Source organism: Teleopsis dalmanni, chromosome 1, assembly GCF_002237135.1.
Source record: "Teleopsis dalmanni isolate 2A chromosome 1, ASM223713v2, whole genome shotgun sequence".
Taxonomy (NCBI): Eukaryota; Metazoa; Arthropoda; class Insecta; order Diptera; family Diopsidae; genus Teleopsis; species Teleopsis dalmanni.
In genome coordinates this window covers 97,981,837-97,995,028 of record NC_051846.1, presented here as the reverse complement: position 1 = coordinate 97,995,028, position 13,192 = coordinate 97,981,837, and the positions used below count along the sequence as shown (strand labels likewise).

The 13,192-nt window shown below is 33.1% G+C and overlaps 1 protein-coding gene across 1 annotated transcript in view; it reads right to left on the bottom strand.

The window, feature by feature from the left end:
• The window catches only part of LOC119689949 (autophagy-related protein 9A-like), a 67,226-nt gene that overhangs the window by 9,690 nt on the left and 44,344 nt on the right, over positions 1-13,192 (bottom strand). Inside the window, exons 4-6 of the mRNA XM_038104903.1 lie at positions 11,404-11,623; positions 11,225-11,349; positions 2,452-2,579 (exon numbers count right to left, since the gene is read on the bottom strand). Coding sequence (XP_037960831.1) covers positions 2,452-2,579; positions 11,225-11,349; positions 11,404-11,623 — 473 coding nt within the window. The remainder of the gene's footprint in view (positions 1-2,451; positions 2,580-11,224; positions 11,350-11,403; positions 11,624-13,192) is intronic.

Sequence of the window (13,192 nt, the reverse complement as noted above, 5' to 3'; positions counted from 1 at the left end):
AATGATCAGTTCTTGGACTTACACTGTGGAATAATATGTAAGTTATCACTGAACGAGCTTCTCATTGAACGAGCTTCTTATTAAACGAACTTCTTATTAAACCAGCTTCTTAGTAAAAGTACTTCTTACAAAACGTGGAGCGGAAGCAGTTACAAAAACGTGGTGTACAAGCAGTTAGAAATAGTGGTAAACGAGCAGCAGCAGCAGTCGTGAAGAGCAGTCGCAATAATTAAATAATTATATAAAAACTACGAAACAATAAAATAAATAATTTGTACAATGGAGTCCCGAAAATAAGACTTCCTTTAAAGTGACAATTGTTGGATACAATTGCACTAATGGTGGTAGACGTAAGGCATGACCACTTATGCCTTTAATTGTGGCATACTGTAACGCAACGTTTTTGTCGTTGGTAATGCTAAGGTATACTCAGCCGTTGTCCAAGGGTCGCGGCAATATAATTTTTATTTTTGGAAATTAAAGACAATTTGGTATAGTAATTCAATTATTTATTTAGAAGAATTAAAAAAAAATGGGGTCCATTACAATATAATTTCAATATAATGCTGGTTTACTAATTTGATGACTATGATTATTTGGAATGATCGTGCTTCGATAATTGTTCCGATCGTTGCATCCACGTGCCTGAAATGTTGCTGTCAGACGACACTACTCGTGCTTGTCGTCTTAGTGTTTTTGTCAGAAGACGTCGTTAACTGGAGATTAGAAATGTTATGCTGGGCTACAGCCTTGATTAGCATTTATTAATGTTAGGACGTGTCACTGCTTTAATCCTACATAAAATACTACTAGTCAAGATGTATCATGAATACCTTGGTTTGGTTTTAATATAAGACTACTGGTCAAGATGTATAGTGACAACCTTGACACGATTTACATATGCAATGTACTGGCCAAGATGTGTGCTAACTACATTGACGTGATATATGACTACTAGGCACACATAATTTCTTGATTGAATTTGCACATGAATTATGCTGCGAACATTAACCTCTTCTTGCACAAATGCAAGTTGTATAAAATATGTTCACGCACCTTTGTTCTTTTAAAAAATATCGATATACGGAGAAAATTATATTATAGAAATTCAATAATTTTTTAAAATTTTAAATTAAATTAAGGGTGATTTTCATATTACGGGGGCCGAGTTTATATGAAAAATCACATATAAACGACAAATATCAAACAAACACATAACTGCTTGTAAGACCCCCTATAGGGGATGTTGAACGATGCTGGTCGTCTTCGACGAGTGGCTCCGGGACGTAGACATAGGTTATATCCTCCCCCCCTTCCCATCATCTCTTAACAATAAATACACCATCCACTCCCTTAGTTATGTATTCGTCTTGTATTCCTTACATGTTATATGCTTTTCAGATCCCGGCGGGCTACAACAACAAGATATGAAAAATCACTTAGCGCATGAACACCAAATGGAAAAGGACATATCTATGCTTAGTCACTTTAGTATTATATTACAACACCGATGGAAAGGAAGGATTATCGTGGCTTTGAGTCACAGCCAAGCTGCGATTAACGCTCTGGTCAACCGATTTACATTATCAAAACTAGTCAAATCAAACTGACTGTAAATGTATGTTAAGCACTGTCGGAACACAACGTTTTTATCCTTCAATAAATTCCTGGCCATGTTAACGTATCAGGTTCCAATATATACCTTGTGTACCGTAACAATTTCTTGGCCTGCATAAATCTGTTGTGAAACTAGCTATTGATAGTTGAATTCAATCAGAATAAAGCACTTAATGGCGAAATCACCATGGCTGTAAGCACATCAAACGTGAAATCAATGTAAAGGCGACAGATTTTTTTTTGACTTTATGTCGCAGAGACTGTAGGGTACTAATTGGGACGATCACTGTTAACACCACCCGCGCCAAACACATCTTTCGTTTTAACCTCGCTGACAATATATTATGCCCACTTTGCTTAGAGGGCGATAACACTATTAAGCAGAGATTGTGGTGCTAAGGAGTTCTAATATCAGCTTCTTGCCCCTTCAAAATATTTTCAATTTCCTTGAAAGGAGCCGAAAATTTCTTAAATTTTGAAATTTTGAAATATCTACAAAACATTATTAAAAGATGGTTTTATGGAATTAAAGCCTCACACAATAGTATGTAATGCTTTCCAACTACTGCTCGAAAAGTTCTTTTGTTCAATTGCAATAATGACAAAATTATATCTGATTTAATAAATTTTAAATTATCTATAAAAACTTTAAAAATAGTATCATGTTTTTTTTATGAATTTTCAAATAAAAATAATTATTACCAGGAAATTGCTGACCACTGGTTGCGTAAAATTACTATTAGCTTAAAAATAGTTAGGTGTCTCCTAAATATGCAACTAAAACTTAAAATTAAACTTTATAAGTAACTGTAATGCAAAATATAAAAAACTTACGGAATAGAATAAAGTCGACATTAACCATCAAACCACGACTTAGGGATATAACTTCACCAATAATCGGAATATTGTATTTCACAGGAAGTAAATTTTTATTAGTTAAGGCTACCATATAGTTTTTGAATCTGTAAAGAAACATTCATTTTTTTAATCAATTAATTTGGCTTTCATGTTAAAAGACATTTAAAACGATAAAGAAAATATATCAAAATATTAAAAAAAAATTATATCAAAAAATCTATTGAAAACAATTAACATTATAAGCATTAAAATATGGAATTAAGTTCACATTAGGGTTGTTCACGAATTCGAGTAACGCGCTCGGTAACCGAGTAACGTATTAAAAATGCAACGCAACAAAAAAAAATACGCAAAAAAAATTTGCGTTGCACTTTTACTGTTTTTTCAATGTTGTCATCTTTCTTATACATAAGAAAAAAGTTTACTTCGAAAATGTTTTTACATATATTAAGCATTTTGTGTGGGCAGCATTTAAAATTTGTGTTTGATTAATATTAAATGTTTATTTAATTATTTCAATAATTAAAATTGTTCTCAAAGCCTATTATCATGTTAGTTTTGATTTATATAATAATAAAAAAATATTTAATAAAAAGAATAAACAAATCTTATTTTCCTTTTTTTATTTAAAACTTATTAAAAATATTGTTATAAAATATTTTTAAAAACTAATACATTAAATTATGCTAAATTTTAAAGATTAAAATATTTTTATATTATATTAAATGTTTTGTTATATTAGGCCATTTTGCCTGAATAAAGGCGCTAGCGTATGTTCAATAATTTATGCTTTATTTTTATATTGGTCTGTTAACTTTTAAATTCTTCGAATTCTAAAAAACGAACACACAAATAGAGTCATAAAACATGCTTAAACTAAAATAAATACCAAAGAAACAATCAAGGCACCGTATTTGCATAATACGCATAAAATGCATAACCTTGTACTTTTTAGTTGTAAAAAAATATTGTAAATCGGAAGCTTCAAATAAAATCAAAAATTCACAAACAATTGGAACTAAAAAAATTGCGCATGGATGAGGATAAAATGAACATGGAATTCAGGTTAAAAAAGTTACAACAAAAAGAGAGATTGACGAAATATGAACCGGAATTAAAATATGGCAAAACGAAGGATAGTTCATTTTTCTCTCTTATATTGTCCTAACTAATTAATGATTCAATTTAGTTTTAAGTTTTAACAAATATTAAAATTTAATTTTATTATTTTTAATCTATAATTATAGATAATTATAATTATAATTAATCACAATGATAAGGTTGATACACTTAATGTATTAGGTTTACTATATATATACATTTGAGCTTTTTAATATAGTTACCTTTTCATATTTTAAGTTTTACTTGATATTTACTATGGCGTTTATTCAACTGAATTTGTTCTGCAATGGTAAGTTGCTGTGAGTTGCTTCTATAAGATGTTATAATAATATCAGACACGGGATATGCGGAGTCACCAGCAATCCGTGATTGATTGGAATTAATCGATATTTTTCTGTTAGAAATACTGAATTCGAAAAAACTCTTGCATCATTGGTTGAGCCGGTATAACCAACAACACCATCTCTTGTTGTTAATTTGTAATCACAACTTTTGAACAGCTTTTGAAGTTTAATAGAATAAATGGGGATTGCTTCAAAAATATTTTTCATGATTAATTTGTGGTACTTTTGCAATTTTTATATCGGTGTCATCAATATAGTCAATGCAAAACAGTGATTCATTGTACGTGTCACTTATTATTTGTTCCCGCTCTGATTATTTGTTCCATACGATATATTTCAGCAACAATTTTATAAATCCACGCGTAGATCTTGCATTTAAACGTAAAAAAGACCTAGAACTTATTTGCCAAAGAAGTTAAGAAGGTTGTAGTTTTATTTGGGTTATTTAACCTCAACATGTTTGCACTAAGAAAATACAGCTTACAGTATTAGAATGTTATATAAAATGATTGCAGGTGAACTACTATTGTTAAGGTTGAAGATTTGCTACCAAGTTTTTAGTTCTTCAATTGTGATAATAATTTTTCAAACAAACAAGTTAGGATGAAGATGGTAAAAAATTATGGCAGCATCTCTGCGTCGGTCTAATACAGCCGTAAGTGACAGTTCACAACATGCAGGAATATCACTTGTGAAAAATGCACAAATTACATAAAAATATATACTACATACATATTAAAATAAATACAAAGAGGGTATAAAAAAGTCACAAACATTTTTGCCTACGTGTCTTTTCAGAAATTTAAATCTGCTTTAGACATGAGATGACAACGTAAACAGTTGTCATCATAGTTGATGAAATATTCGTTTAAAACTAATACCAGCATAATGTAACATGTTGAAGGGCATCCCAGATTCAAGATCTACCAAACAAATTTGCTCGTTGATTGAACGGATTGTTTTTTCTAATTTGGCGGGTTTCTAAACCGCAAATCATCACAAAGAAATTTGTTATTTTTCGATAAATGTTTAACGAGCACTGTACTCTCCATAGGTTTCTGATATGTTATTTTCTCTTATGTACAGTTTTTTAAAAAGGTTATTGACTTCTTATTGATGATTCACTTATCCTTGGAATTCTGTTAACAACATATGTGCTAAGATAAAATCTGATTAATCGTTTATGAAGAATGCCTGTTCAATGTTGAAGACACCTAAGGGTTCCTCACTCCTTCAAATCTCTCTGACATGGTTCGGCTCAAGGCGCCCAAAAAGTCATCTGGCACTAACTGAGTGTCCTTCTACGCCATGCGACGTTTTTTACCTCTCTTCCTTAAAAAGTGCGCCATGCACTTCAACCATGCCTACAACACTGGTTGCTTCCCTCAGACATGCAGAAAGGCCATAGTATGTCCCATTGTCAAGAGTGGCAAACCCAAAGCTGATTCTTCAGCTATCGCCCCATCTCTCTTCTTAACTCTATCAGCAAGCTGTATGAAACTTTCATAGCCAGTAAGCTGAAGTCTTTTTCTTCGAATAATAATATTATTCCCCCTTACCAGTTTGGCTTTAGAAGCCAAACTTCTTGTGTCCATGTCCTACATCATCTCCAAAATGAGATATGCGTAGGCTTTTTCAATAAGCAGCCCACTGTGGCACTAAGTCTAGATATTGAAAAAGCCTTTGACACCATCTGGTTTGAAGGCTTAGTTCTTAAGATTCACCAGTTCGGCTTCTCCCCATCACTCTGAAGTGTGGTTCACAATTTTCTTTCTCATAGGACTTTTCAAGTCCAAGTCGGTACCTCTTTGTCCCGCGACTTCCCCATCGACGCCGGTGCCCCTCTGGGCTCGGTTCGCGGCCCCCTTCTCTTTAACTTGTTCATAGCAGACATTCCTCTCTCGCAGGCACCTGCCAAGCAAATTTGTTTTGCCGACGACTGTCTAGTCTTCATGCAGTCGTCTAACCCCCGCCGCATTTCCGATGAGCTTAATGCCCACCTTGGATCTCTTTTTGACTACTACATCAGGTGGAAAATTAAGCTCAACCCCACCAAGATCTCTGCTATGGCCTTTCTAGGCCAGCAGCGTGATCGCACCAGAGGTTTTGATATCTCCGACATCGAGCTCAGACACAACAAGACACCCATCCAGCTAGTTCCCAAGTTCAAATATCTTGGCATTGTTTTTTCCTCGCAACATAATTTTATCCCCCACGTTGATTACGCCATCCGTAACGTCCGGTTTGAACATATTCAGCTCAACAACGCACTCCGAAGACACAACCAGCTTAGCTGCAAAGTTAAGCTGTTCTGCTATAAGCAACTTATTCGCCCTCTACTCACCTACGCCTTCCCCATTTGGTCTGTAATCTCTTCCGCCCAAGTAGAAAGAATCATGTTTGAGCGGAAACTTCTTCGGGATTGCACCAACTATAAGCGCAAGCCTAACGGCAAGCACTTCTCCATCTCTGTCCTTCACGACGATACCAAGATCACTCGCATTGACGAGTACCTTTTGACACTCGCTCGTAGACACCTCATCCGGCTCCATGACCTCATCCCTGATGTCTCTATTCCTATAACCCTTCCGCAAGGCTAATCTTGTTCTAGCCTTGCGCTTTAAACCTCTCCAATACATGTCTCACTACCTTGATGAGTGGGACCGTAATCTCCACAATATTCCCCTATATAACCGCAGCTTTCGTGATCCCAGTCACAAAGTTTACTGCTAACCTCGCCCCCGCTCATCTGCTCTAACCCTACCCCCTTCTGAATAACCCAATTTTCCTAATGTACGCCCTTGCTTTCTGACTTAGATAAATCTAGCTCGCTAAGTACTAAGTCTATTTTTTCTCCTCTCTCCCCTGATTACTGTAATGAAGTTTTCGCAATGCTGTGAAAATCTTATCTATTCATTTCTAAGAGGTGGTTTAGTGGGTTCAAGTCTCACAGTGGCTTTCAATGCTGAATAATAAAACTGCTCATTATTCGAAAACAAATTTGTTGACAGAGCAAAAGAAAATATATTATTTGTACACAAATTGCACACACATATCTTTATTTGCATAACTTCATACAATGCACAAAACCAACGATCTTCCCAAAGACTTATTGTACACGCATAAAATATACAATAAGTCAAATAAAAACAAAAAGAAGAAAGGTATACACATTCCAAGTGCATTTGTACTAAATTGGACTTAATATTTTTAAAGTATATTTGTTATTATTATCATAGTGCTATAAAATATTTAAATATATAATTTCAAAAATTCATATAAATTGTACATACATACATTACTTATAATTTTGCATAACTTTATTCAATGCACAAAACCAACAAAGAAGTGATGTATACACATTCCCTCAAAACAAAAACAAAAAGAAGAAATCTATATACTGTAACGACCTTTTCCGGCCTTATCTATATGTTAGCTGGGGTATAACTCAGCGAGTATACCAACCAGGGTACGTTAAAAGAATTTAAATAAAGTAAATCATCCGATACTGTGTTTTGTGTTTTTAAATGACATTTATTATTTATTTTTAAGAAGAACCTTAAAGTTATAAGTGGAACTAGAATCCAAGCGCTGATTGTTGGAATCGTTGCAATTGGTGTGAAGAGCTGGAATCGCTGAAAGTTGGAAGCGTTGAGAGTGATGGCAATGTTACAGTTGGGAAGCGTTAAAGTTGTTCGAGTGGTGGAATCGTTAGAAGCGGTGGAAACGTTGAAGTCGGCAAGGTACAGCTTGCAGTGGTGTCAAATCACAAATAGCGTTGAAAAACGATGGAATCGTTTGGAACGGTGAGTTGTTCGAAGTGGTGGAAACGTTGAAGTCGGCAAGGTACAGCCTGCAATAGTGTTAAATCACAAATAGGTTTGAAAAACGATGTCAAGGATTTAAATGAATACTCTTTGTCAGCTATAGCCATAGTCAGTCCCTTCCCTGGTGCTACTACTAAACACGCTCGTCAGCCAAACGCTCGTATATTCTACACGTCTCCTAACAGCGTTGGTGACTCGTCACACATTCTTCCATCAGCTTTAGCCAAATGGTAGTTCGGTTGACTGGTTAAGCTACCATATGCCAGCATAATCCAAATAGGAGGCAACTCACTCATTGTCACTTCACCCAGACTTGTTCGTCCATCACATGGTAATCGTCAGCAACGGACAGACGAATCGTCATGCTTCCAGACCAACCAGTTCGAGATCTCACTGTTGTCCCTAGCACACTCCTAACATAATGCTGGTGACTCGCCTTTCGGTTTTCCATCAGTAATGGCCAGATGAAAATCCGATTGACTGGTTAAGGCACTCCTCGTCAGCACAGGCCAAACGAAAGGTAACTCCACCAATGCCACCTAACCCATCCAACCTCAACTGTCTACTTGATTAACGTCAGCAAAAGCCAAACGCACCATCATGTGTCCAGGTCACTTGGACTGGGCTATGCTTAATGTTCCTCACACGACTTACCTGCAATGGTGTCAAATCACAAATAGAACGAAAACCACAATTTGGCTACCTTTTATACAAAATTTCTCCCATTGCAGGCGACAACGCAACATTTTGAAACACACAAAGTGCTATTATGCACCTTAATTTTACCAATGTAAGAAACATTTTTAAGTACACAAGGTGCTGTTTTGCACCACAATTCTATCCATTGACAAGAAATATTTTGAAGTAAGCAAAGGTGCTGCTTTGAATCAATTGAGTTTCACATAAGGAATTAACTGAATTTTACTAAGTGAACTCTAAAGCTTATCTTATGTCGTTTTCCCTTTGTATTTATTTTTATTGTTAATTTAATTGTGGGGGTTAAATTTACACGTTAAATTTGATCCTTAAAACACATTCGCTTAAAGCAAAAAAAAGCGACGTTGCTTATATTCCAAATGCATAATGATCAAATATGTAAAATCGATTATTAGCAAGCATTCAAATGAAAATGAAAAATGAAACCAGTTTGCCTTTTTTGCTTATACAATGAAATAGCAATTAGTCGATTGACAAAAATTGACTGGGCAATATTTATGCAATAGTCAAAATTTGATTGCTTTTGCTATTTCTGTGTTATTGATACAGTTATTTTCCTTTTAAAGAATAATTTAAATATATATTCTCGGATAACATTAAAATAAATATAGAAATGTAATTAAACAAGTAAATAATTATGTAAGAAAAAAAAAAATTATATAATTTTATAACTTATAAATATCTATTTGTTTATTCTATGTTAGTGTTTATGCGAATAAACATAAGTTTACTGCCGAAATTTGACGTATGAAACTTGTTAATTTATTATAATTATTCTAGGTATTCGTAGCTGTTTCTACTAGCGATTTGATATACATATACCTTTCCAATATATGGAGCTCTATTTATGTTACACTCAGTTAGTAATAATCGTTTTGGATTATTGTTGTGTTTATCAGCTGTTTGTGCCTAAAACTAATGAAAAAGGCTTCCAACTTTGAATTGTATTTGCTTGTTTTTATGTTGTTTTGTAAACAATTTTTATTATTTACTCAGTTGTTCAAAACGTTTAAATTTTTAGTGCTTCAAAAAGTTTGTTGTAGTAAAAATTGAAGAACATCTCTTTTATTTGAAGTACTTCAATAATTTTCTATATTAAACCAATTATTTCTTTTAAGTTCAACTTTCAATATGTCCATAAAATGAAAATTTTAAACGTATTTTCCGCACTATCAGATCTCATTCTCAGTCTCATTGCATTTCTCAATCTTACATTTTGGCGAAAGGCGAATACTAACAAACAAAGATAGTCACTTTATATTTGCTACGAGTACGCATTTCAAAGATCTTTCAGAGCGAACCTAGACTCATTTGGCTTGACTCATACATTAAGTAAAATCATTAAATTTTGGATAAATCAAGAAGTTTGATTTCAGATGTTAAAAGAAATTATTTAAGAATAATTTATGTAGTAGCACTAGACTGATCAGTTATGACGTCAAGCGAAAACGGTCGTGCACGAATCGCGGTGAGCAGACTGAAACTGTGGCCAAACTAGGATCGTTTGTGTGTTTGCTGGAATTTTCAGGGAATCATCTACTATCAGCAGCTTACATACGGCAAAACTCTTAACTCAGAACTATACTGCCAACAATATGACAGAATTCGTGTTCCATCAGGCCAGTGCCAGGCCACACACATCGATAATGACTCGCTAAAAGCTCCAGGAGCTTGTTTAAAAAGTTCTTATGCATCTACTTATAGTCTAGACCTGGCACCAATCTATCGAAACTACCATTTGTTTCTGTCCATGGTGAATGATGGTAGATTTTTCTATTAAAAAATTCCCTTCAAGAGAGAATAGTGAAAATCGATTGTATCAATTTTTTGCCAATATGGACGAAGACATCTATGAAAGATGCATAATGAAATTACCTTTAAAATGGTAATAAGTTATTGAACTAAATGGCGCATGTTTAACCGAAATCGGATCATTCTAACTATGGTAATTAAGCCTTCAATTTCATCCAAAAAATTAATTTTTTTTGCTACACTTATTATAAGTGAGCAAAGCAAATTTCATTTGCATTTATAGTATATGGGTCATTCTTTTACAAACCGGACAGATTTTGGTAAAAAATGACCAAAAATGATAAAATATAAAAAATGGAATCCCATGGGATATATTTTAAGAAAAATTTTTTTTTTTAATTTAATAGTTAATATTAGTACTTAAATATAAACAAGTTCAATTTTATAAAAGTTCAATCAATTATCTTTGAAACGCTGTAAATTTCAAGTTTCTACCTTTTATAGAACTTGAGATATAGCCATTTGAAAATGTGTCTACTATGCCAATTCTCAAAACCCCATGGGTCCATATCTCCTAGAAAAAAAATCACAAAATTTTTTCCCGAGATACGGGTCTTTTTATTTTATGAAAGGAGCTCATAAAAAAATTTCAGCCAAATCGGAGATCATGAGGTCAAAAAGGTGTCCGATTTGTAAAAGAATGACCCATATACACAAGTTAGATAAGCATTCGAATATTTTCAGGGGCTAGCAATTTACGAACTGTTAAAAAATAAATGTTATAAACATGAACATTACAGCTCAATGTTTATAACAATTAATAAAAAAAAAATAAGATAATAAATGATAATTCATTTTTAATAATAAATTAAGTGTTTTTTAGAAACATAAATTTATGTCATTATATTACATATAACAGTGATAATTTTATGACGACATAATAACTTACTTTGCCATTGAATTATTGTTTATATATTAAATTATTACCTTAAAATCCGATGATAAATATCTAAATCAGTCAACTGATCTTTATCAATGCACATATGTTGTTCGGCTTGAACTTCTTGAAGTTTTTTTTTGATTTCATGCCAAGTTATATTTTCAAGTTCATTCTAGGAATAATGATCTTGAATAATGTTATTAAAATTATAAATTTCCATACTTACGTCTTCTATGTGCAAAGCAATATTATAAAAATGTTTGATATCCAAATATTGAGTCACGTGGTATATTATTTTAATCAGTCGGATCATAATATATAAGGCAGCAATACTTAAAATACAGAAAGTAACACCTCCGAAGTGTTCGAAGCATTCATTTGCAGGAATAATGGCATCATTTAAAGAGACTTTTGTTTGGTTTTCTTTTTTATCTGGTTTAGTGTATCTGAAATAAAGAAAATTATATTTTAGATTGAATATTATGAAAAAAAAAACATTGTTATTATTGCAACATTTCATGAAAATTAGTTGGCACATTAGGGTGGGTCAAAAAACAAAAATGAAATTTTAAATTAGCGAACCCCCTAGGAATATTCCATTGATCAAAAAATTTTGTGCAAAACACAATAATTAGTTGAATGACTTTGCTCTGTGTTGAATTTCATATCTATAGGTCATTTTTACGTATAGTACAAATATACGACTTTCAACATCCATCGAGAATTTGAAGTGTCATCTGAGCGACGAAATTTAAAATTGCAGACATTTTCGCCTAAAAATATCAATATTAGCTCTTTATAATCGTCGCAAGTGATATATTTTTAATTGCTCAGTTGAAGTTGTCCGCTTTGATATTTCTTCTAAATTAGCCTAATCGCTCTATCTGCATTATACCAATATTGTTGTGTTGTGACGACAGGCTCAGTGTCAATTTCGGGATAAATTTCTTCCACGAATTTATTCAAATTAAAATCAATGGAATTATAATCACCTCTAAAAAGCGCTTGCTTATATGGCCTTTGCGTACTGTGATTTAATATGTTCAAGTTTTCTACGCTGTTCTTCCTTTAGCCGCTGTTGCTTCGTTTGGTAGAATGATATTAACTCCAGCAATACTCCTTCTGGACGACAATTTTCTCTTTTCTTACAAAAAAATTTATTGTTTTGACTACACTTACATATCTTTATAAGTATCTACAAAATTATTTTATTTGGTAAATTATTTGGTAGAAAATTATTATTTTTATTTTTGGTTTTCATTTTTATTTTTTACTTATGTTTCTTCCGTTTCTTGTAAACATTTGCGATTGCGTTCTGAAAGCCAGCTAAGTATGCACTGTCGTTTAACTAATTATTGTGTTTTGCGTATAATTTTTAACCAATTTTGCCCATTAATATTTTATTAAAAAGATATTTTAACTATCTATTTAATGAATATATATTAATAATTGTTGAAATAAGTAACAAAGACATAAAACGACCTTGAATTGAAAAATGTCCGTTTTTGTACTGTAAACTTTGCTAGAGTGGCGCAACGACGAGTGCCATTGGTCAATAGCATATTGCTAGGGAATGCGCTCATTCAAAAGTTCATTTTTAATTTTCCCTCTTACAACGTGAGTCACCCTAGTGACACATCCAGCATCATTTCAGAGGTGTTTAAGAGTGGAACTTGGGTATTCTGGTAGCGTTATTAGGTAATAAAGAACAAAACGGTGGGTCGGAGGTAATGTCATTTTGGAACAGATTTGTGTTTACGACGAAATAATTGAAATGATGCAAGACGTAATGTGAACTATAACTACAGTTTAAATACAGTTAGAATATATGTCATCGATGTGTATGTTTACTGCACCGATGTTAACGATAGATGACGCTCAACGATTTTCAAATTTATTGATTTTTCTACTGTTGGGACGGATATCAATATATTTAAGATGTCAATGGACTGAATGACTACTTTTTAGCCCGGCGCTGGAAAATAAAAATTTCTAAGTTTGTCTTTTAGAAAATA